Source organism: Lagenorhynchus albirostris, chromosome 7 (genome assembly GCF_949774975.1).
Source record: "Lagenorhynchus albirostris chromosome 7, mLagAlb1.1, whole genome shotgun sequence".
NCBI lineage: Eukaryota > Metazoa > Chordata > Mammalia > Artiodactyla > Delphinidae > Lagenorhynchus > Lagenorhynchus albirostris.
The window spans coordinates 51,565,517-51,587,803 of NC_083101.1; the positions used below are offsets into that span (position 1 = coordinate 51,565,517).

Below are 22,287 nucleotides of genomic sequence, written 5' to 3' on the forward strand. Positions count from 1 at the left end.
GCACGGGCTTAGTTGCTCCGCGGCATGTGGGATCTTCCTGGACCAGGGCTCAGACCCGTGTCCCCTGCATTGGCAGGCGGATTCCCAACCACTGCACCAGCAGGGAAGTCCCTGGGTATCATTTTCTTAAAATCAGAGGGCATTCCTGGCTCTTGGAGCCTTAGGACATAATTTTTCCCCAATTAACACATCTTTTAAGTCAGTGATTTTGAGAACCTTTGGCCTACACTGGACTCAGCTGGAGGACTTGTTAACATACAAACTACTGGGGTCCACCCCCAAAGTTTCAATAGGTCTGGGGCAGCCTGAGAATTTGCATTTCGAAGAAGTTCCCAGAAAATCATGATGATGATGCTGGTCTGGGAACCACACTTTGAGACCTCCACTTTCTCGTCTTCTGCCTTTGCATGTGCTGTTCCTTCTGCCTAGAATGCCCTTCCACATTTCTTGCCCTAAAAAACACGCATTCATCCTTTAAGACTTAGGCCAAGTGATTTCTTCTGAATACATTTTTCAGCTACTCCCACCCTTTTTGGGCAAAGTAAGACCACCTTACTATGGATTGGAGTTGAACTGTGTATACACTGCTGTTTCAGTGCTTTCTCCTTTAATTGTGTCTCTTTCTGCTTCCAGCACTAGTGTGTGAGCTTCTGGGAATGGCATAATAATTTAGTTTATCTTATTTCTCTAAAATGGAAACAAAATAGTGGCTGGTACAAATTCTAGGATGATGTAGTCTTTAAAACATGTTAAGGTAATTAAAATATACATATAGTCAATATATTCAAAAGAAATAGCCTCAGGTGGTAACAATGGAACATTAGGATTGTGAGATAGTAAATGATTATGTTTTGCATGTTTTGTCTTTTCCGTATTTTGTCAAATTCTTTTTTTAATTAATTAATTTTATTTATTTTTGGCTGCGTTGGGTCTTCGTTGCTGCACGCAGACTTTAGTTATGGCGAGCGGGAGCTACTTTAGTTGCAGTGTATGGGCTTCTCATTGCGGTGGCTTCTCTTGTTTCAGAGCATGGACTCTAGGCACGTGGGCTCAGTAGTTGTGGCTCACGAGCTCTAGAGCACAGGCTCAGCAGTTGTGGCGCATGGGCTTAGTTGCTCTGCAGCATGTAGGATCTTCCTGGACCAGGGCTCGAACCTGTGTCCCCTGCATTGGCAGGCAGATTCTTAACCACTGGGCCACCAGGGAAGCCTAGATTTTGTCGAATTCTTTATATTGCTTCTTTTTTTTGCGGTACGCGGGCCTCTCACTGTTGTGGCCTCTCCCGTTGCGGAGCACAGGCGGCCATGGCTCACGGGCCTAGCCACTCCACAACATGTGGGATCTTCCCGGACCGGGGCATGAACCCGTGTCCCCTGCATCGGCAGGCAGACTCTCAACCACTGTGCCACCAGGGAAGCCCTATATTGCTTCTTTAATTTAGGAAAAATACTATATGCTATAAAAGACATTCTAGAACTTACACATCAAAATGGTTGTTTCCCCTTTCGTAGTTGTCATTTTGAGCAGCAAGGTTCTTATTCCAGTTATGCTGCACTGATCCTGTCCATTTTTTAAACTCCTGCAGTGCCACTGAGAATCTCTCACCTGTCCTCAGTGGCGGAAAAATTTTTAAGTATACTTAATTTTTTGAAAGAGTCAAATGACATTCATGGCAAAGTCTAAGGAACAAGATTGATAACCAAGCTGATTAATATCATGCGGAGTCTGGAAGAGAGTATGACCAATAAGTGCTAAGATATACCCTGTGTGTCATATAAGTAGCTCCTCAAGCTCTTAAACATGTAATCTCAAAGAGTAAAGCTGGAAATACAATTGCTTTAAAACCAATATTACATAAAACTTTGAAACATAACTTTCTACCTATAAGGGATTTGAACAGAGCATCCTTGCAATAGGCATATACATCCCTTAGGTGACTCCTTGAAAGGGACCTTACCATGCGCATATACGTTGCTATTTGTTAAAGAAATAGTGCCCTCACTCTAAATCACTAATCACAGGGGCTGGAGCATGAGCTGTAGGGCCGAATTGCTTAGCTTTAATTGTAGCTCTTTCGCTTACCGGCTGTGTGACTTCGGCACATTTTAAACCTCCCAGTGCCTCAGCTTCCTATCTGTAAAATGGGAAGAGAGGATTTTTGTACTTCATAGGGTTGTTGTGAGGTTTAATTAAGGTAATAACTGTTAAGCGCTTTTAAAAGTGCTTTTAAAGGTAACATCATTTTGCCAATTCCAAGATGCACATTTTTCACATTTTAACACTTGTGAAATGAGGATATGTCTTACAATTAATGTAATTTTAAGAAGCACTTTATTACCATTTAATTAGCAATATCTTTTTAAAAATCAAAGGTACTTAAAATAATGGTGCAGCTTGGAGTAGATGATGTTTTAGATTTCGATAACATAGCGGTAAGAGGTTGATAAACACTGGCTGTCATCAGCATTGTCATCAGTGTTGTGGCCATCATCATCATTATCTTGGTTCTAACCAAGGCAATGCCATTTGATTGGTTGGCAGTGCTGGCCTAGAGTGCACATCAAATTTCTGTTTCATTTATTTGTTTTCATTCATGTGTTCTTAGAAAAGGTCTAGTGCGCTCTTTTTCATATCTGTTTCATAGTAAGCTAATGTATCTATGGGGTTAATTCGTGCAATGTCTGCGTTATTCTCTGCACCATACTTGGAGAGCTGCTAAAATGTTCTTCAATGCAGATCAGTCTCTTAAAATAGACAAGAAGACAAATTCTTTATTTTCTCTGTTGGTGTATTTTCCTAAATCTTTTTGAGGCACTTTTTCTTAGTGAGAAAAACCAAGCCATTGTTGTACCACTTAAGATTTACTGGTTTGCAGTCTTCTCTGACAGTGAAAAGAAGCAGTTTATTGATCTCTAACAGAATGGATCACGGCCAGATCTTTTCTGGTTTATACAATTCACTGACGTAAGAATCTGCATATCATTAAGAAGACTGAGTCCTCACAATCTGAGGCCACCTGTCAGGCATGAACAATAACTGGGAAAAATCAATACACAATATAAAACTGTTGTTTCTGCACAGACACTGCCGGGATCCACACCCAGTGACAGGCATATTTTGTTATTTTACCAGTGATATGCCTGTGATTCCTAATTTTAGGCTTCCTCCTCATTTTGATTTTATTGTTCAGTTTGGGGGAGGGTGGGAGAGACCAAATTCAATCTGAGATAAAAATCTTCTGCCAGGTTGAAAGAGGTTCAATAACAGGAGAAAACCTTGGACCAAAGTTTATGAAGCTTGACTAGGAAGATTCCGGGCACATCTCCATCCAAATACCTTGACACATACTTCATTCACCTATAACACAGGCAGCTTGTTTCTTCTGGCCTTCTGTTTGCCCTCAAGAATTTAAATGGTGGTATTTACAAGCCATTATGAAGCAAGAATACAAACACATAGGGCTAGATTGAGGCCAGTAAGCAGTTTTGCTTAGGTTTTGTTGTTGTTGCTTTTAGAAGTATAATTAGTTGAATAATTCCAGAAGCTGGACTTCTTTCTTTTGCCCCCTCATCAACTCACTCATCCTTCTTCAGTTTACCCAGTCCCCACCTTTTTTTCTTAACAAAGCTACATTTGTCAGACATAATGCTCACTCTATCCCTAAAGTCTGCCTTTTGATTCAGCTAGCTCTGACTCTCCAAGTTCAATGCCATGGACCTGAACCAGTGCCTGTTTCCAACAGAATGTCAGGTGATTGCCACATAGAGAGATTAGAGTCATCCTGCCCTCCTGGTGGGCTGCCAGACAGAAACTGGGGACCAGCAGGGAGCTGGGAGGCCTTCAGTGGGAGGCTGAGAATCAGGTCTCTGTGGGTAAGCTGAGCAGTAGTCACCGTAGCTGGAAAAGCCATGCAAGGAGCACAGCTGTCAGAAGCAGCCTGTAGAAACCGGTCCTTTAGAGTTTGCACTGAGCTGCTTTCAGTAGTCAGCCTTGAACCATAGTGCAAACCCATTCAAACAGTGAAGAAAATTTCCCTAGCTAAGCAGCAAGAAATTCTCACCCTGTGTGATCAAAGCAATCAGCTGGTTCCTCTTCCTTCCTATTTGTTTATATTTCTAATCTCTTATGATCTCCATGACTGTGGCCTGATAGTTTTCTTTTGCATAGTGTTTTAAAATACTTTTTTCTTTCTTCAGTGCATTTTAAAGCAGATAAAACCAAGTTGACAGGAAGTATCTAATGTTTCTTTTTTAAATAATTGTTATTACAAAAGTAATGAAGGAGCTAAAATCATCCATAATTGCATCACTGAAGGGCAACCACAATGAACATTTTGGCGTATTTACTTCTAATTATTTTAAATAGATGTGTAAATATGTACATATGTATTTTTAACAAAATAGGTTATGACAGAATAGTTTTTTTTAATCATTAAAAGCTCTTAAATGACATCAATGGCTGCATTAGAATCCAGGATAAATGGATATGTTATTTATTTTAGCATTCTGTTTTGAGAAGCTCATGTGGGTTTCTAAATTGACACTTTATTTCTCAGCTTGGAATTCGTTAAGCTCAATTTCTTCGGATTTTGTTGGTTTAGAGTGAGAATTTGGACACAGTGGAAATGGAATATTTCTGTCTGTACCATTGTTTGCTTTCCTTGCCAACATTTTTTTAAATTAATTAATTAATTTATTTTTGGCTGTGTTGGGTCTTCGTGGCTTCGCGCGGGCTTTCTCTAGTTGCGGCGAGCGGGGGCTGCTCTTCATTGTGGTGCGCCCCGGCTTCTCATTGCGCTGGCTTCTCTCGTTGCGAAGCACGGGCTTTAGGCACACGGGCTTCAGTAGTTGCAGCTTGCGGGCTCTAGAGAGCGCAGGCTCAGTAGTTGTGGTGGACGGGCTTAATTGCTCCACGGCACGTGGGATCTTCCCGGACCAGGGCTCGAACCCGTGTCCCCTGCATTGGCAGGTGGATTCTTAACTACTGCGCCACGAGGGAAGCCCTTGCCAACATTTCTCAAAAGGCATTTTGAAGAAGCAAAGATTGGAGCAGTGGGGTTTTTTGTGTGTGTTTTGTTCTAAATTTTGTGATTGGAATATGTCTTGTAATCTCAGTTAACTTTTAAGCAGAGAATCGATATAAAATAAGAAATATGTTGCCTAACAAACCCTAAATGTTTCAAAACCACATGTCGTGCTGTGTCATTTGAAGTTTATCCAACAGGAAAATAGGAGATTTTGAAGATTTTTTTTTTTTTTTTAAGACAGGGACTGCCTGGGTCAGATTTATGTTTTAAAAAGACTATGTCAGTGAAAAACTTGAGCTATCAAGGAAGAATTCACATGAAGTTTAACCTTTTAAAAAAATGAGCATTTGGTGCAACAGCTGCTTTGGTTCAATTGAGAAAATGAAACTATTGAACCAACATTTGGAAAGGAGGATAAGTGTCAAAATGAAAAATAGTTTATGAAATGATACAGAATGATACATATTTGTATTTGAAGGCCACCTTCCTTAAAAAGTCACGTTTCTGGAGAACATATTTTATCTCCCATAAGAGTACTGTGTCTAGAGACCTGCTTTCAGCACCTGTCCACGGGTGCATCTGTGGGTGTGTCACTCTCAACACCCAGTGGCCGGGTCCGGGGCAGTCACCACCTTGTTCCACAGGCTGTCTCTCCCCGCTTCCAATTTGCTCTCTCCATTAGCAGTCATCTTTGTAAACAGAAGTCTAAGATTTAGTGTTGTGCATATTTTTAAATGACCCATTTTGATGGGGCTCTCTTTATTGTTTCAGGTTGAGTGCATTTGGGAACTTGATGCATAAAATTTGCATGACTCCTCACTCCTTTCTGTATCTGTCTTTGGATTCAAGCCAGCATGGCTCACACCACAAAGGTTAACGGCTGTACCTCAGGTAACTCCATGTTCTGGAGTGTGTGTGTCTGTGTGTGTGTGTGTGTGTGTATTAGTGTGTGTCTTTGCTCAAACTAATTTATTTCTTTTTTAATAATGGGTAAATAATAAGTTGCCTAGATAACTAGGATTTCAAACAATTTCTGTCCATTGAAGTTTTTTGTTGTTGTTTTGTTTAATCTCTTAGAGAATTTGCTTTTATCTTTAGAGTCTAGGTAAATTATTACCTAAGTCAATTCTATTGGAGTGTTGAAAGATAAATGTAAAATACTGAATGCTGATGCAAGAATAATGTACACTCCTCTTGCGCTTCTTTATGAGGGATTGAACGATGAAAAGAGGTAATGAGTTTGAATGCTTAAAACCAATTCCTAGTATCCACTCCCAAGCAGCTTTTGTTTGTTTAAAGTAACTTTCCCAGAGGGAATGTGCAGCAAACCAAATATATTATGAATCATAAAGACTTGTATTCTTATTATTGCTTTGGTTATGTTAGAGACCTATAGAGTTTGCATATCTATTCCAATATTGCTTATATAAGATTTTGGAGAAATTTATAGAACAAATGCTGAGAAGAGCCTCCTAAGAGACAGTATATGACAGGAGATGACAACCTGTCCAAAATGGTACTCTAAGTGTTCATTCTTCTTTTGAGCTATCTGCCAAATAGCAGAACATGTGAGAGGCAGTAACTGTGTATGTGGGAATTCTTGTGGAGCGCTTGAGTCCAAGGTCTTCGCTCTGCTGGCTCTGAGCACTGGGTAATGGAGAGAATGTGGGATTGGAATCGGGAGACCCATCTCCTGCATTAACCATGAATTACAGGGCAGGACTATTTCTCCATGTGTAAGACATCAGTAAGTATACCCACCTGCAGGGTTAGAACCAATGAGAGCACCAGAAATGTGCACACAAGTGCCGTGTAAGTTGTAAAACAACAGCAGAAGGAGGAGACCTCTGAATTGGGCCCACCCAGCCCATGTGTGGCTTTCTGTTTTAGCAATCCCAGCTGCAAGTATCCCCTCTGGAAAGATGCTCTAGCTTGCCCCAAACCAAACCCAAATAAACTCAATTGTTCATTATGGAACAACTGATCTTACTCTGTTCATTCTTTTTCCTATCCTTTCTACTGCTCAGCTTCTCAGGACTATTATAGATTCTGCTCAGGACTGCTGTCATTAATAAAATATGAATGACAATACCTAACATTTAATGAGCACTTAGTGTTACCATGGTGCCCAAGATGTTTTGCCTGCATTATCATACTTAATAGTCATAGTAATCCTAGGAGAGTATGCTGTTATCATCACCACCACCACTGTCATCCCTATATGATAGCACAGAAAAGCTCAGTAACTTACCTAAGTGAAGAAAGGAAAGTCAGGATTATTACTTGTTTCTCTAGTCGAATATTTGATAAGGGAAGAGATTGAAACATTGTGAAATTCTTGAGACTTGTGGGCGGGTTTCAATCCCCCATGATGCTATGGTCTCCCTTCCCTCTCCTGCCCTCAGTTCTTCTCACACACTCAGAGGAAGGGGGCTCGAAGCTGTTGGTGCCTCGGAACGCTCTGGTATCTCTGGCAGAATCAATATATTCAAGGTTTTAGATACTTACCCCAAGTGACCCTAATTCCCTTTCCAACTTGACTTGTCCTGGACTATCCCTTTTCCTTTGTTCCTGAAGTCTGATGATACAGTTATAACCTTTCTTCCTCACCTGGTGTCCTGCCTAACAGGTCTGGGGACTGAGTCTGAAAGTGAAGAAAAGCTCTCTGATCTGTGACTTCTGGGGTGTCAGGGTATGAATTGTTATTGCACAAAGGTACCTGGACAAGGCAAAGGAAGGTTTTTGTTTAATCACCATGACCTCTGTAAGCCTGTAGGCAAATCTGATTAGAGGCTTAGTCATACACAATTACTTTAATTTTATATATGCATATATGTGTATAAATATATGTGTGTGTGTACATACACAGGTACATATACATGTATACATTATGTATACATATGCATACACATACATATATATGAAACTCATTAGAGAAAATTTTATAATACACAAGTTTAGTGTTTTCCAAAAACATAAAGCAAGAATTACTGGCAATACCACCACCCTGAAATAAATTTTTTGCTCATTTTCCATATGGCCTTTAAATTTTTTTTCTTAATTTAATTAATTTATTTTTAAAATTTTTATTGGAGTATAGTTGACTTACAGTGTTGTTAGTTTCTGCTGCACAGCAGAGTGAATCAGTTATACATACACATATATCAACTCTTTTTTTAGATTCTTTTCCCGTATAGGTCATTACAGAGTTCGAGTAGAGTTCCCTGTGCTCTACAATAGGTCCTTATTAGTTACCTATTTTATATCAATACCTATTTTATATCAATACCTATCAATACCTATTTTATACCTATTTTATATCAATATATAGTAGTGTGTATATGTCAATCCCAATCTACCAGTTTATCCCTCCCCCGCTTCCCCCCGGTAACCATAAGTTTGTTTTTTTACATCCATGACTCTATTTGTGTTTCGTGAATAAGTTCATTTGTACCATTATTTTTAGATTCCACATATAAGCGATATCATATGATATTTGTCTTTCTCTGTCTGACTTCACTCAGTATGACAATCTCTAGGTCCATCCATGTTGCTGCAAATGGCATTATTTCCTTCTTTAAATTTTATGCATTTCACATAGTGGAGATTATAGTTATAAAAATCTTTATTTTACATTTTCTTTTCTCACTTTGTATTACAAAAGAAATACCTGCCCATTGTTAAAAAAAAAAAAAAGCCAAACTCAAACAATGCAAAAGTGTTTGTGAGTTATAAATATACTTTTTGAAATGTAATTAACATAAGAACATTTACAAACCCAGATTAAGATGGGATAAAGAGAGCTTTATGGAAGCTAATGAAGACTGGTTACTGATCTTTCCCATGAGAAAAAGTTACATTATTTGGATAGTTTAGTGGAAGTTTTAAATGTGGAGTAAATTACATGGTTTTCTTTCATTTTCCAAAAATAAAGTGTAATATTAAATATGCTTTTTTAAACTGTACTTCCCCTAGATGTGTTATGCCCGAAAGGGGTCTCCCTCCCTACCCCTACCCCTGAAAAATCACTGCTTTGGGCTCCATAGACTATGAGGAGAAATCCTGTGTGACGGTGCAGTCAGAGCACTGGCAAAAGAAACACTTTCCACGGTCTTAGGAATAAAGCAGATGCAAAAGAAGACAGATGAGAAAAGTACCACCTAGTTAAACTGTGCCCTTGGCTGCAAAACACACCTGAAGACTGATCATCCCATGTTCACGTCCCTGTTTAGAGTTTAAACTGGGTAAGGGACCATTCCAAGTCCTTTTTTTTTTTTTTTTTTTTTTCCAAGTCCTTTTTATACTCTGACTTCCCCATTGAGTCCTTCAGTTAGATTGGGCAAAAGGTACTGATTTTTTTTTTTTTTTGAAATATAGTTGATTTACAGTGTTGTATTAATTTCTGCTGTATAGCAAAGTGATTCAGTTATATATACATTCTTTTTTCATATTCTTTTCCATTATGGCTTATTACAGGATTTTTTTTTAATATTTATTTATTTATTTTGGCTGTGCCGGGTCTTAGTTGCAGCATGCAGGATCTTCGTTGAGGCATGTGGGATCTTTAGTTGCGGCGTGTGGACTCCTTAGTTGCAGCATGCAGACTCTTAATTGCTGCATGTGGACTCGTAGTTGCAACATGCATGCAGGATCTAGTTTCCCGACCAGGGGTTGAATCCGGGCCCCCTGCATTGGGAGCGTGGAGTCTTACCCACTGAGCCACCAGGGAAGTTCCTATCACAAGATATTGAATATAGTTCTCTGTGCTATACTGTAGGACCTTGTTGTTTATCCATTCTATATGTAATAGCTTACATCCGCTGACCCCAACCTCCCACTCCATCCCTCCCCCCACCCCCTCCCCCTTATAAGAGCAGTTAGTTAATGCTGTAATTTGTAAATTTATTACTGTACATTTCAGACATACAAAATACGTAAAGTTTATATAACAAGCACCCATGTACATACCATCACAGCTTAAGACATAAACTTAACTAGTACATGGCAAATATTACTGAGCACCTACAACGTGCCAAACATCGTTCTGGGCCCTGGGAATAGAACAGTGAACAAAACAGGCAAAAATCCCTGCTTTCAGGAATCTTACATTCTAGTGGAAGTTGAAGTCTCGTTGTGGACAGAGTATCCAGATAAAATAGAGGTCATTCTTATACTATAAAAGTATTCATTGTTTATCTGAAATTCAGATTTAACTGGGTGTCCTGTACTTTTATTTGCTAAACCTGGCAACCTTACCTGTGAACCCCTTCCAGATTGCATCTTCCTTCTTACTGGCAACCCCCTCATTATCAATTGTTTGTCATAGTTTTATCTCTTTTTCACCAGATCCTTTATCCTACTTCTATTGACTGGTCCAGTTTTGTTTTCATTAATTTAAAACATTTTATTATGGTATTATTAAGAGTACCCTAATGTCATTTGTTAATGTAATGACTTATGAACATCATAAATTGCTCATGGCTGACTGTTCTCTTTTTATATAGCCAAGAAGTAAGTAAATGGGGGTCATTGGTTGGGTAAATTGCTGTATTTCTGAAGAATTTAGAGATAGGGACAGTGTGCTTTTCCCCAAGTTTTTGCATCATGTTGTAAACTGTACTGATCGATGCCTCTGTAAACACTAATTAATGTTGTGAAACTTTAATTAGAGCCTAGAATCTCTTTAGAAGCCAAATAACAAGTGGCTTATTTGTCAGATGAAGATAATAATACCTGTCCTACCTTCTTCACAGGATTGTTGTGAATAAAAAATAAAACAATAGGGCTTCCCTGGTGGCGCAGTGGTTGAGAGTCCGCCTGCCGATGCAGGGGACACGGGTTCGTGCCCCGGTCCGGGAAGATCCCACGTGCCGTGGAGTGGCTGGGCCCATGGGCCGTGGCCGCTGGGCCTGCGCGTCCGGAGCCTGTGCTCCACAAGGGGAGAGGCCACAACAGTGAGAGGCCCGCGTACCGCAAAAATAAATAAATAAATAAAATTAAAAAAAATAAAACAATAACCATAAAAATACAATGTAAAGTGCTGGTCAGATATCAGGAGAAATCACCATCCTTCTTGTTTTGCTATCTCTGTTATAAGTTCCTGATCTAATAAACACCGGCTCAGGTGCCATTGTGCCAGGCTCTGTCGGATGCTGTGATGCTGGGGAAAGAATTGAATTACTGTCCTTTGACAGTTAAATGAAATGGATAGATGAGCATTAGGGAGTGACTTTTTATGCTTGCCATCACCATTTTTATTTCTGTGAATACTTGCCTTTGCTAGTTTATTACAGTTTTTCCCTCTCTTGCTGTTCTCTTTCACAGCCCAAATACATGTGAATTTTTCCAGGCAGATGCATACTTACTCATTTAATATACTTATTGAACTACATTAAACATTTGGTTGTCATTTTTTTTTTTATTATTATTTGCGGTACACGGGCCTCTCACTGTTGTGGCCTCTCCCATTGCGGAGTACAGGCTCCGGACGCGCAGGCTCAGCGGCCGTGGCTCACGGGCCCAGCCGCTCCGCGGCATGTGGGATCTTCCCGGACTGGGGCACGAACCCGTGTCCCCTACATCGGCAGGCGGACTCTCAACCACTGCGCCACCAGGGAAGCCCTGGTTGTCATTTTAAATTAATATAATAACTTTCATAAAATCTTGTTACCCTGGTTAGTTATTTGGCTCCAGGTTTTTTCTCCATGCTGATCTTAAATGAGGTACAAAGCCACTGATAAGACCTGACCAACCAGAGAGAGCCAAAGACTCGTGGCCGAGCAGGCAGAAGGCTGCAGTGCGGTACAGCCCACTCTCCGTTGTGTAAATATTTTTTCTGGGCAGGAAGATTTCTCAAACAGAACTCTGAGCCCACTGCGGTGAACCTGACAGCAGGGATTGCGTGCTGTTTGTCAAGTACAAGACAAGACCAATTTGCACTGACTGGTTTGGCTAGAGCCGACCTGGTATTTTCTGAGACCATCCGTAAAGAATGTCACAGAGCATGGCAGAGGTGGTGTGTTCATGGTGGTGAGTCTTAGACCTGACCTCTGTGTTTGTATTACTCCAAAGACAGAGAGTAAGCTGATTAGAAACTGGGGCTGCTTTAATTCATGGGTACCCTTCTTGACCTTCCAGGGTCTCCTGATACAATCTGCAAGAGGATTAAATGAGTGTTCCTATTTGTACTTTGCATTTTCCCCTAAGCGGTGTGTTCAGTGGTTATCAGAAGAGCTGAGAGGGTAACACAGAGTTGCCTAACATAAAAACATACGTAAGAGCTAGCCAGGATTTTGATTTCTCCTGTTCAATCTCCCTTCCTTATTTTCAGATGGCAAAACACGACTTGCCACCATGGCTAAGCCAGAAGTTGAATATGGAAATTAATTTTCCTTTGTTTGAGGCATTCTGTTGACATTAAAAATCAGAAGTATAGTGTCTATGAAGATCCGATCAAGGGGAAACAGATCAAGGGGAAAGTATGTATTTAAGAAAACTACAAAAAACCCAAAAGTAGAATGATTACAAATAACACGTCCTTCCTGACAGGGGTTATTTTTTTTCTTCGTGTGACATGTTTCATAGAGCCAAATTAACAAACGTATTCTAATACCATATATATATATATATATATATATATAAATAAAATATTTGTATATTTAGTATATCGTGCAGTTTCATCCTGTTATTTGATGTGTTTACTAATTGGATTTAATTAGATTATGCATTTCAACTTCAAATGAAACTTCGTTGTTAGTTATTTGAAGGCTAATTTCACACTGAAGTTTATAAATGAAATAATTTATTTTCTTATAGTGATGGTGTTTGGTAAGATAGTTATTTTTTTAAGTAAGAAGTATTTGCATTTGAATTTCATTACTGTTAAAATGCCAAGACCACCTACATACAGGGACCCTGGGTTTTAGAATCGTGCTTGTCTGGTTAATCAGAACCCCAGAATTTGTCCCGCCCCCAAGAGGCTCTGAAGAGTCCCTCCCTTGTCAGGGCTTGCCTGTTTTATAAACTTTCAAGGCTTTGGTTTTAAGCTGTAGCCAGCTTCGCCTTAGAAGATTTTTGCTTCAAACCGCGAGCGAGTCATAATGGGTTAAGCATCAGATTTCAGACAGGCGATTAGCTCTCCAGCTAAGCTGAGGAAGGATGACTTATCTCCCAGCAAGTACCAGCTGACTTGGGTGTAAGAAGGATAGAATCCAGGCTCTTGCTAGTCCTGAGTGCTGGGCAAAGTACCCTTCAGTTGTCGATTGCTGCCCTGATACACCGTGGGTGCCAACAAAAAAGAAAAAACACAAAATAAAAGCCCAACAGGGAGATTGGCTATGTTAAGAACTTGAGCTGTTGCTATCATTAGGAGACGGCATAGTGAGGCAAAGGATTACAACAGCCCTTCCTACAAGGACTTGAATATTTTGTGCCCTGCTCACCCGCAGACTTCCCATCGTGAGTATTGACATTTGTGTCTGATTATACACTTCCCCTTTTTCTGGAAGAACTTTGGGTGGGCTAGTTGAGCCCATTAGCTTCCTTCTTCCTGTGTCCCGGATAATTCCTGTTCATTTCCTTGGTGCAATTTCTGAGAAAGGTTTGAATGGGTTTGGAGGAGAATCAGTGACTAAAGCTCACAGTTTCTGCTGTGGGGACCTTTTCTATGAAAGGCTCTTTGATCTGGCATGAAAAATAGTTAGCATAGTTCTCAAATTCACAGAGATAATGAATTCTTACTGTTTTCTGGCAACATATTTTAAAATGGCATTGAGTAGACTTCTCTAATAAAAAACCTCAAATAAGACCCAACCAGGAAATCAGACTTCGTAAGATTCATTCATACAGTTGTAGAAGTTCTAAGTCAAAAAAAAAATCATGATTCTATCTTTCCTCCCTTGGCTGCCTTATTAGATATTTTTGGAGTATACTCTATTCCATATGCTATTCATGTTTTAAAGGATAAAGCCTGGCTCTGCTTTTGGGTTGCAGTTCATTATGAAGCCTGAAAACAAGAGAAGTGTTTAAAATATGCAGCCACTTACATATACAGCATTAGTGATCTCAGCTGGCAGTTCTATATGGACAAGTGATCTCACAGCTTAAAAATAAGTATGTAGCTATATTGAGGATTTTTAAAAATAGTAACCAGATTTCTAATCCTAGTAGTTCTTGGAGCAAGCCATGGCTGAAAATTCAGATTGAATAATATTCTATAATATTCAGAAGGCTTTTCTAACCAACAGAATGAAAAGCAGAACTACAGACATGAGGGAGAACTGGACCAAGAGAAAAAAATTATTGGATTCATGGGATTTTTGTTCTTATACTGAAATTTAAATCTTTGTACTCTTACTTTGTCTTGTTTGTGACAAGCCAGATTTGAGTGGTTAGTGACATTTCTACCAGCTGGATCAGAGGTTGTGGACATGGCTACATTTCATCATATAAACCTTTATTTAAAGGAGCTGGTGCTAGAGTAATAGTTTATGGAAGCAATTTGCTATCAATAGTCACAAGTACTAAATTTATTTTAACTCCTTTTTCTGTGATTTTATTAATTGGAACAGTTCTCTCTCCAAGGGATCTTTTGCATTTTGGACATGATCTCTGTTGGATAGAATCAAGTGATAGGCATGGGATTTTCTGAATTTGATCTCACAGTATCTGGTTTAGTTGATAAATTCCATCAGCTTTGCAAACATTGATTCAACTTGTCCTGCCAGATTTTCCCTTCCCTGTCCACCTTCTGAGTGCCTTTTTCTTGCATCAACTATCTATTAGGCAAAGGCATTTCGAGTGTTTCTGTACAGCAGGCACATTTAAGAGTCTCCTGAAAGGGGACTTCTGTCGTGGCGCAGTGGTTAACAATCCGCCTGCCAATGCAGGGGACACGGGTTCGAGCCCTGATCCGGGAAGATCCCGCATGCCTCAGAGCAACTAAGCCCGTGCGCCACAACTACTGAGCCTGCACACCACAACTACTGAGCCCGCGAGCTACGACTACTGAAGCCCATGCGTCTAGAGCCCGTGCTCCGCAACAAGAGAAGCCACCGCAATAAGAAGCCTGCGCACCGCAACGAAGAGTAGCCCCTGCTCACCGCAACTAGAGAAAGCCCATGAGCAGCAACGAAGACCCAACACAGCCACAAATAAAAAAAAGTCTCCTGAAATAAAGGGGGAGAATATGCCAAGATTAGAAATATAACAGAGGGAGAGAGAGGTGACATTTCTAGTAATTCATAAGCCCAACTGCTTAATCTCTTTAAATCGTTAGTCATGTGCATCAGTTCTTACATTCCTAACTAAAACAGAAAAAAGTTCACTCTTCCTCTGCTCTCAGTATTCCCCTCATGTAAGACAGCGTACCCAGCAAGTGACGGCTGGTTTATTTCCTTTTCCCTAGCATTTCAGATTGATTGACGGGGATTTTTTATTCAAATCAGGGCCACCCCATGGCAGTGTTTTTTGAGGCAGCCCATTTGGCATGTTCCCTCCGACTGTGAGGACAAAGCCTGATTTGTCTTCCCATGACCTGGCAGAGGAGGTAGAAGTACCTGCTGGCTTCATGCAGCATGTCCCCTAGCCAGTATTCCACCTCTTCACGTGGTGAGTCAGCCCGATGGTATACTGACTTCTATAGCACAGCAGGGTGGAGACCTGGAAGTCCCTAAGCCGGTCGGGGAGGAGGGAATGTTTTGCGTGTCAACCCATTCCAGCAATGCAGCTTACAGGGAAAAATTGCAAAATACTGAAGCCCTTTGCCGCCAGATTTTTCCATTAGCACCACACTTTACACAGTTTTCAAATCTGCCTCAGGGACAGCTGTTTGGCAATGTGAGGGGAAAAGGTCACGTCACATCATAAGCTCTGTGGTTGGTTACCTGTCAGCCTGTCCTGCAAGGAATCTCAGCAGGCCCTGAGCAATGCCTTCTAAACGCTCATTCATCACACACACACACACAAGGAGCCGTGGATTCTCCAAAGGGGGTGCTCGGAAATTATTTGAGAACTGGAAGACAGTGCTGGAACTTACACCACCTCAGGATACTGATTTTAAATGAAGAAATCCAAGACAGAAAAGCTTCCGGAAAGGTAAAGAGGGCTTAGAGCTGGGGGCTTTTCCTCTGGGACGTTATCCCTTGGTTTTCTGGACAGAAAAAGTAGGCTTTCCAAATAGTGGTAAATTTAAGTGAGGGTATAGTTTTTGGACTACCAGAAAGAATGATACAAAACTCAGTAGAAACAATTCAGTTCAGTGAGTTCATTCATTCAGTAGCTCACTTTTAAAAGACTGCACAGAAATTTACTAGGCAGAGGGCACCTGTTTCCCTTCTTTGTGGAAGGACCAACCCTGAGGTTCTGTGAAAGTGGGTCTGTCTCTGCCTTATTCTCACTACTTTTTGATTTTGTTTTGTTAAGGATGGCTTGCAAGATTAAGGGTCATTGAGCTTTCTATACTTTTGTTATTTTCTCTGTCTCTCCAAACATTTTAGCTTTCATTAACTTTAATCTCTGTTTTCTGCTCTTTATTCTGAGCCTTTGTTTTGGGCCTTATTTTGACAGAAATCATAGTCTATTTCTGTTTCTTCAGTCATAATGCCTGCAAAAATCACAGTTGGCTTTCCCAGTTCTCCGTGGCTCCAGGTAGTAAGAGACCTGCTCTGTCCAAAGAGGTGTGAAAGAAGCAGGGGCTTCTCCACCACCCCAGCTGCTGCTCCCCCACTCCTACCTGCCCTGTAGGCTTTGCGCAAAGCGCTGTTCTCTTTACTTGGATGTCTTTCCTGTATCTGTTTATGTGAGCCCTTCTTATGCTTCAAGTCCTGCTTCCTCTCTTACCTCTTCCAACACGTGTTCTCAGATACTCCCAGTGGGAATTCGCCCATTCCTCTTCTTTATTCCTGGAGAGCTTTGTATTCTGTTAAATAGTTGCCATCACTTGCTTTTATGTAAGCGTTGTAGTTGTGTGTCTCATTAATCTGTAATCTCTGAGGTCTTAAGAAGCAGGATTCATGTCGTCTTCATCTTGGTATGCCCATTGTGGCTTGTGTAGTACCCAGCATAGCCAACAGGCTCAGTGTTCAACCAACAAATGTTTGCAGCCCACCTCCTTGGTGCTGCCTTAACGCTGGGCATCTAATACAGAGCAAGACGCAGGCACAGTGCCTGCTTAGGAATCTGTGGGGTTGAATTGAGCCCTACCAGTTGCCAATCTTAAATTGTCATACTCTTGGCAATTTTCTCCCAGCCTGTTCACCTGGATATTTCCCCTGCATGAACAGGTGGCTTTCACTCTGTCACACATACTTGGATTCTTCCTCCTCGTACCTCACATCTAAGTGGAAGTTGTAGTGTATACTTTCTCTCCATCACGTGCTCTAAGGTAGGCTTAAAATGGTGTTGTCTGTTAAATGCCTTGAGTTCCAGGGAGAGGAGACCAGGTACGATGTGGTTATCCAGAGAGGAGTATTATTGGAGGCCATTTGGAAAGCTCTTTCTAGCTCCCATGGCCTCTTTGCTCCTTTCCCAGCTTGTTAACAATCCAAGCAGAGAGAGGTGGGGGAGCTCCAGTCAGTTCCTCTTGCTTATTATCTAGTCTGGTTTGGTGGACTGGTTGAACCTGTGGATGAGAACCTGAGCTGGTGACCTCTAAGGTGGGAGTATGGCCATTGGTCTACCTTCCTTCTCACCCACAGTTTTTTGGGGAAGGTCTCTACAGATCTATCACCCCTTTTAGATGGGAGGAAATAAACTGTCCTTACTGCTTCATCATTTACAGCCTTTATAGTCTCTTTGGTAATCTCAGTTAAAGTTTTAAATCCTTTAGTTTCATGCCCCAGTTCATTTTGTCATTTGGCTTTTTTAAATGTTGATTTCCAATCTCAGATGAAAATATATTGTGAGAAAGTCTTTAGTTTAAACTTAATGAAAGTAATAATCATGAGTCAACCCAGACCGTGAAAAAAACCCAACCCGCAGAAATTCAGTGTGACTCCAGTGTTAAACCTTAAATGTGTTTGGGGGAATGCACTTTGCTGAGTAAGGTTGAACGAAGACAGAGGGTTCTTTTCTGGCCTTTCAAGATAGGCCCGTCATCCACAGCATCCTCTTCCTGATTTCAGTTTCCCAGCTGGAACCTCACACCTCCGCTGGGGCACACCCTTTTGGTGTTGGTTGTGGCCTCTTCTTGGAAAATCTCCCTGATGTTCAGTTTTAGGCGCAGATCCTTCTAATCCAGGCAGGTAAAGAGGAGTGCTCTTCCAGCACCCAATGCTGTCCGCACCTAACAGGATGGGAAAGAACTGTAAGCCCTTGCTGGACCTGTCCTGTCCTTCTAATCCCCTTCAAGTCCTGTCAGCCTCCTTGGGCTATGAGGGAGGTTGGTAGAGAAGGAGCCCTGGTGGTGAGGAAGGGAACTGTGCCCACTTTTCTCCGTCACTGCAGTTCCCTTAGACACCCAGGTTTTGGTGTCATATCCCGTCTCAAGTCTGAGAGGAGAGGATGGGTGATGTAGCGTGATAAGGTATTTGAATTCTTTAAGGGTTGAGGGGAAGTCTCAACACAGGTCCTTCATGAGCATGACAGCAGAGCATCTTGCTTTCAGCCTGTCTCTTTTCAGGATGCAGACGTACAGGTAGGGTTTTTGCTATCAAGATTACCCGCGAGAGAAATGGTGGTAGGGATCCTAGGCTGTTGTTTTGGTTGTTGTCTTTGTCTTCGATTTGTTTCAACAAGGACTCTAGCAATTTTAAATGAGAAGAAAAAAAAGTTGGCCACCTGGAAAATGGGAAAAGGAAAGGGATGGAAACAGGAATGAAACTGCATCCCAAATGGATACCATGAAGTCCTTGCTTGGTGTCATACCGAGACCTGGGAGCGTGTTCAGTTTGACCAACCCAAGGTTTTGTTTTAATTTGAATTAATTGCCGGGATTTTTTACATTAGATAATTTCATATAAAAATACCAATTCCTAAAAAAAAAAAAAAATAAACCAATTTCTGCAGCTTATCTTGAAAAATCAAAAGATCTGGATCACTGGATGTGTACTTCCACAGGGCCACAGTCATCTGGAGAGGACAGGTGCCTTCTGGTCGCCCCCAAATCCCTCTGAACCCCTTCCTTTCCATCATTAACCTGGACTCTGAAGGTAGTTGAACTTGTGATCGGAACCTTGAGCCTACTTGAATTGCTTAAGGGGCTGCCCCCAGGTTGGCTGTCAGCTTCCTTGAAGCCAAGGTGAAGAACACACTTAGGAGTTGCAGAGTTTGCTTGGTTTAGAGCCGAGGTTCTCATCCCTCGCTGTGGCAGAGACTCATCTGGGAAGCTTCTAAAGATGCTGATGCCCCTGTCCCCACCACAAGAGATTCTGATTCATTGGGGGTGGGGATGGGGGGACGAGTCAGCAGAGCTGTGGCTACTGATATGCTTGGTTGCCATCTCAAAGTCCTGCAGCCACCGTCCAGGGAAGAAGGACCGTTGGGGCACTGTCTGCCAGCCTGGTGTCACAGAAGCCTTTGCCTACAGCCCATTTCCCCTCTCACAAGGAGTCACCTTTCCTGGCTACTCCTCACCTATCTGAGGAAAGGTCTTGAGCACATCTTCATCCTCCCAGATCTCATTTGGTGGCTTCTTCTGTACATAAATTAAAGAAGAGTAGAGGCAGAGAGGTGTGTCTTTCTCCCGACAGTGGGAACCGTTGTGACTGACGCTCTCCAGTCAGAGGAAGCTCCTATTTTTAATTCTTCTCCCATCCCAACTTTTGTCATCCTTGATAAAGGACTAGACATTTACTTGCATACAGTGACTTTTTCTGTTAGACCTTGCCTTCATAGAAGCACACAGACAAAATAACAACCTTCAACCTTTTTGTAGAATAAACTATATTCATATTTATAAAATAAAAATTTAGCAGAATTTTTTTCCAGGATTAAGGAACACTACATTCAGATGCTTTCCTCAGTTTAATTCTTAAGAACGAGTCTTCTGATATTGATACTTACTTTGGAATATAAATAATGTGACTAAATAATACCAGAATATTCTCAGAAGTACAGAGGAGAAAATTTCTCTCTTAAAAGCAAATGATAAAACAAGCCTAAGGGGCTTCGCTGGTGGCGCAGTGGTTGAGAGTCCGCCTGCCGATGCAGGGAACACGGGTTCGTGCCCTGGTCTGGGAAGATCCCACATGCCGTGGAGCGGCTAGGCCCGTGAGCCATGGACACTGAGCCTGCACATCCGGAGCCTGTGCTCCGCAACGAGAGAGGCCACAACAGTGAGAGGCCCGCGTACCGCAAAAAAAAAAAAAAAAAAAAAAAAGCCTAAGGAAGTGTTTTGAATGATGGATGTTTTCTAAAACTGGATTGTGGGGATGGATGCATAACGATATACATTAACTAAAACTCATCAAACTGTACACTCAAAACAGGTGAATTTTATGGTAGATAAATATCTCAAAAAAGTTGAAAGTCCAAAAACAAGGAAAACATTGATCTCACTCAAATCTCTTACCTAATGTGGTGTCGTTGGGTGAAATAACTTGGAAGTTTTTGGATCCTGTATTTCAAAGTATCTGGCACTTGAAGCTTTGTTCTTTATTAGTTTGTTATTTCTCTTTGAATCCGTTTATTGGGCGTAAAACAAGCCCAAATGAATTCCACGTCATCTTAAAAAGTTTGATCTTCGTAGCTTCACGCAGGAAAATGTCTGTTTCGAAGATGGTCACTTTTAAAGCACTCAGCCGCGGGACCGTGAGTGGAGCGCGGCGGGGTGTGTGCCAGCAGTAAGGTGGGCCAGTTAGACTCTGCGAGTCCAGGGGTTCTTGTAAAACTGCCTCTCTCCACATAGCTGTCCCGTTTTGAATTTCACAAAACAGGCCATTTAGAGTCCTCCTTAATCTTTGTTAATCTCTGTTTTACTGTTTAGAACTAGCTTTTCTTACTTGCCCTGTAGAAGAGTTCAATTAAACTTTATTCCACTAGAGTCAGTCACATTTACCCAATATACTTAGGCACAAGTGAAGAACAGACTTAAAAGAACCCTTTTTTCCCCTCTTTTTTTTTGGTGGTGAATTTAAACCATTAGAGAGACATCTCATTCTTAGTAAACGTTTAAAACAGAAACAAAATGTCGCTCAAAAATATTATCCCCCTAAACCAGAATGCATTTGTTTGGGAACTAATTCTGTGTCTTTGAAAGTCACATGATCTAATTGGAATAAAATGTTTAAGGAACTATGAAAAAAAAAGGGTTGGGTCTGTGGTTTACAAATGGGAGTGTTTTTAGCCTTCAGATTACATGTTGCATTAAATAAGAATAAACCAAGAAAAGAAATCACTTGCCTCAAGCCCAGCCTGGGTTCCGCATAACACTGAATCATTTCCTTCATAGAACAGCCCTGCGCTATGGCTCAGATTGTGACAGGGAACTTTTCTCAGCACTGGAGGATGGAGGGTTTCTCAGCACAAAGGATGGAGGGTTTGGGGGAGGGACTAAGTCAGCAGGAAGAATGACACATTTGCCGCCTTTCAGTCTGTGTTCTTCCTAGAATTAGCAGATTTATAGCTGTATTTCTAGGTTAGCACTTCATGTGTCTGAAGGATATGAGCATAGTTTGTTTGAAAAATTGGAAGGGGCATGTGAGAGGTCTGTCTTTACCTCTGGGTTAAGATCCTTGCTAGCAGTTTCGTTCATTGGTAGTTTTTGCTGTCTCACTGACGCCGAGAGTCCTGGAATTAAACCCCGTGGCCAGCAGGCTGTTAGTTGGTCAGGAAATTCCAAATGGGTATAAATAAATGCTCTGCAGCAGCTCCTGGGCTCTTTGCCTGCTAACGTGTGCAGGCCCTTTAATGCTGAGGGAAGTGGGCCTGAGACTTGGCTTCCTGCTTGCTGAAAATTACAGTTATTTTGTTTCTGGGTGGGTAAGTAAGAAAGCCCAAAAAAAGAAAAATAGAGGAGAGTGTGACATTTGGATGGGGGTTGGTGAAATATAAACTCAAGCTCTCTATGTTATAAAAAATATTTGCTTTTCTTACAGGCTGGAAAGAATAACTCAGTCCTGGATTTTTGGTTCAGTGACAGTTTCAGCTTTAGCCCGTGGCTCTAACATAAAGATGTCATTGTCGTGGGAGTGTGAGGTTGTATGTATATGTTAAGGTCTGAGTTGTTGAGTTTATGGCTTACTTAAATCACAGAATTTCCTTTCTTGTTAGTAAATCCGTTTTTGGTCATTTGTTTTGAGCTCTGTTTTTCTAATAGGGAGCTG

The 22,287-nt window shown here is 41.2% G+C and overlaps 1 protein-coding gene across 1 annotated transcript in view; it reads left to right on the forward strand.

Moving 5' to 3' along the window:
- The window catches only part of KANK1 (KN motif and ankyrin repeat domains 1), a 155,038-nt gene that overhangs the window by 89,925 nt on the left and 42,826 nt on the right, over window positions 1-22,287 (forward strand). Inside the window, exon 3 of the mRNA XM_060155016.1 lies at window positions 5,798-5,917. Within this exon, the coding sequence (XP_060010999.1) occupies window positions 5,881-5,917 (37 nt within the window). The 5' untranslated portion in view covers window positions 5,798-5,880. The remainder of the gene's footprint in view (window positions 1-5,797; window positions 5,918-22,287) is intronic.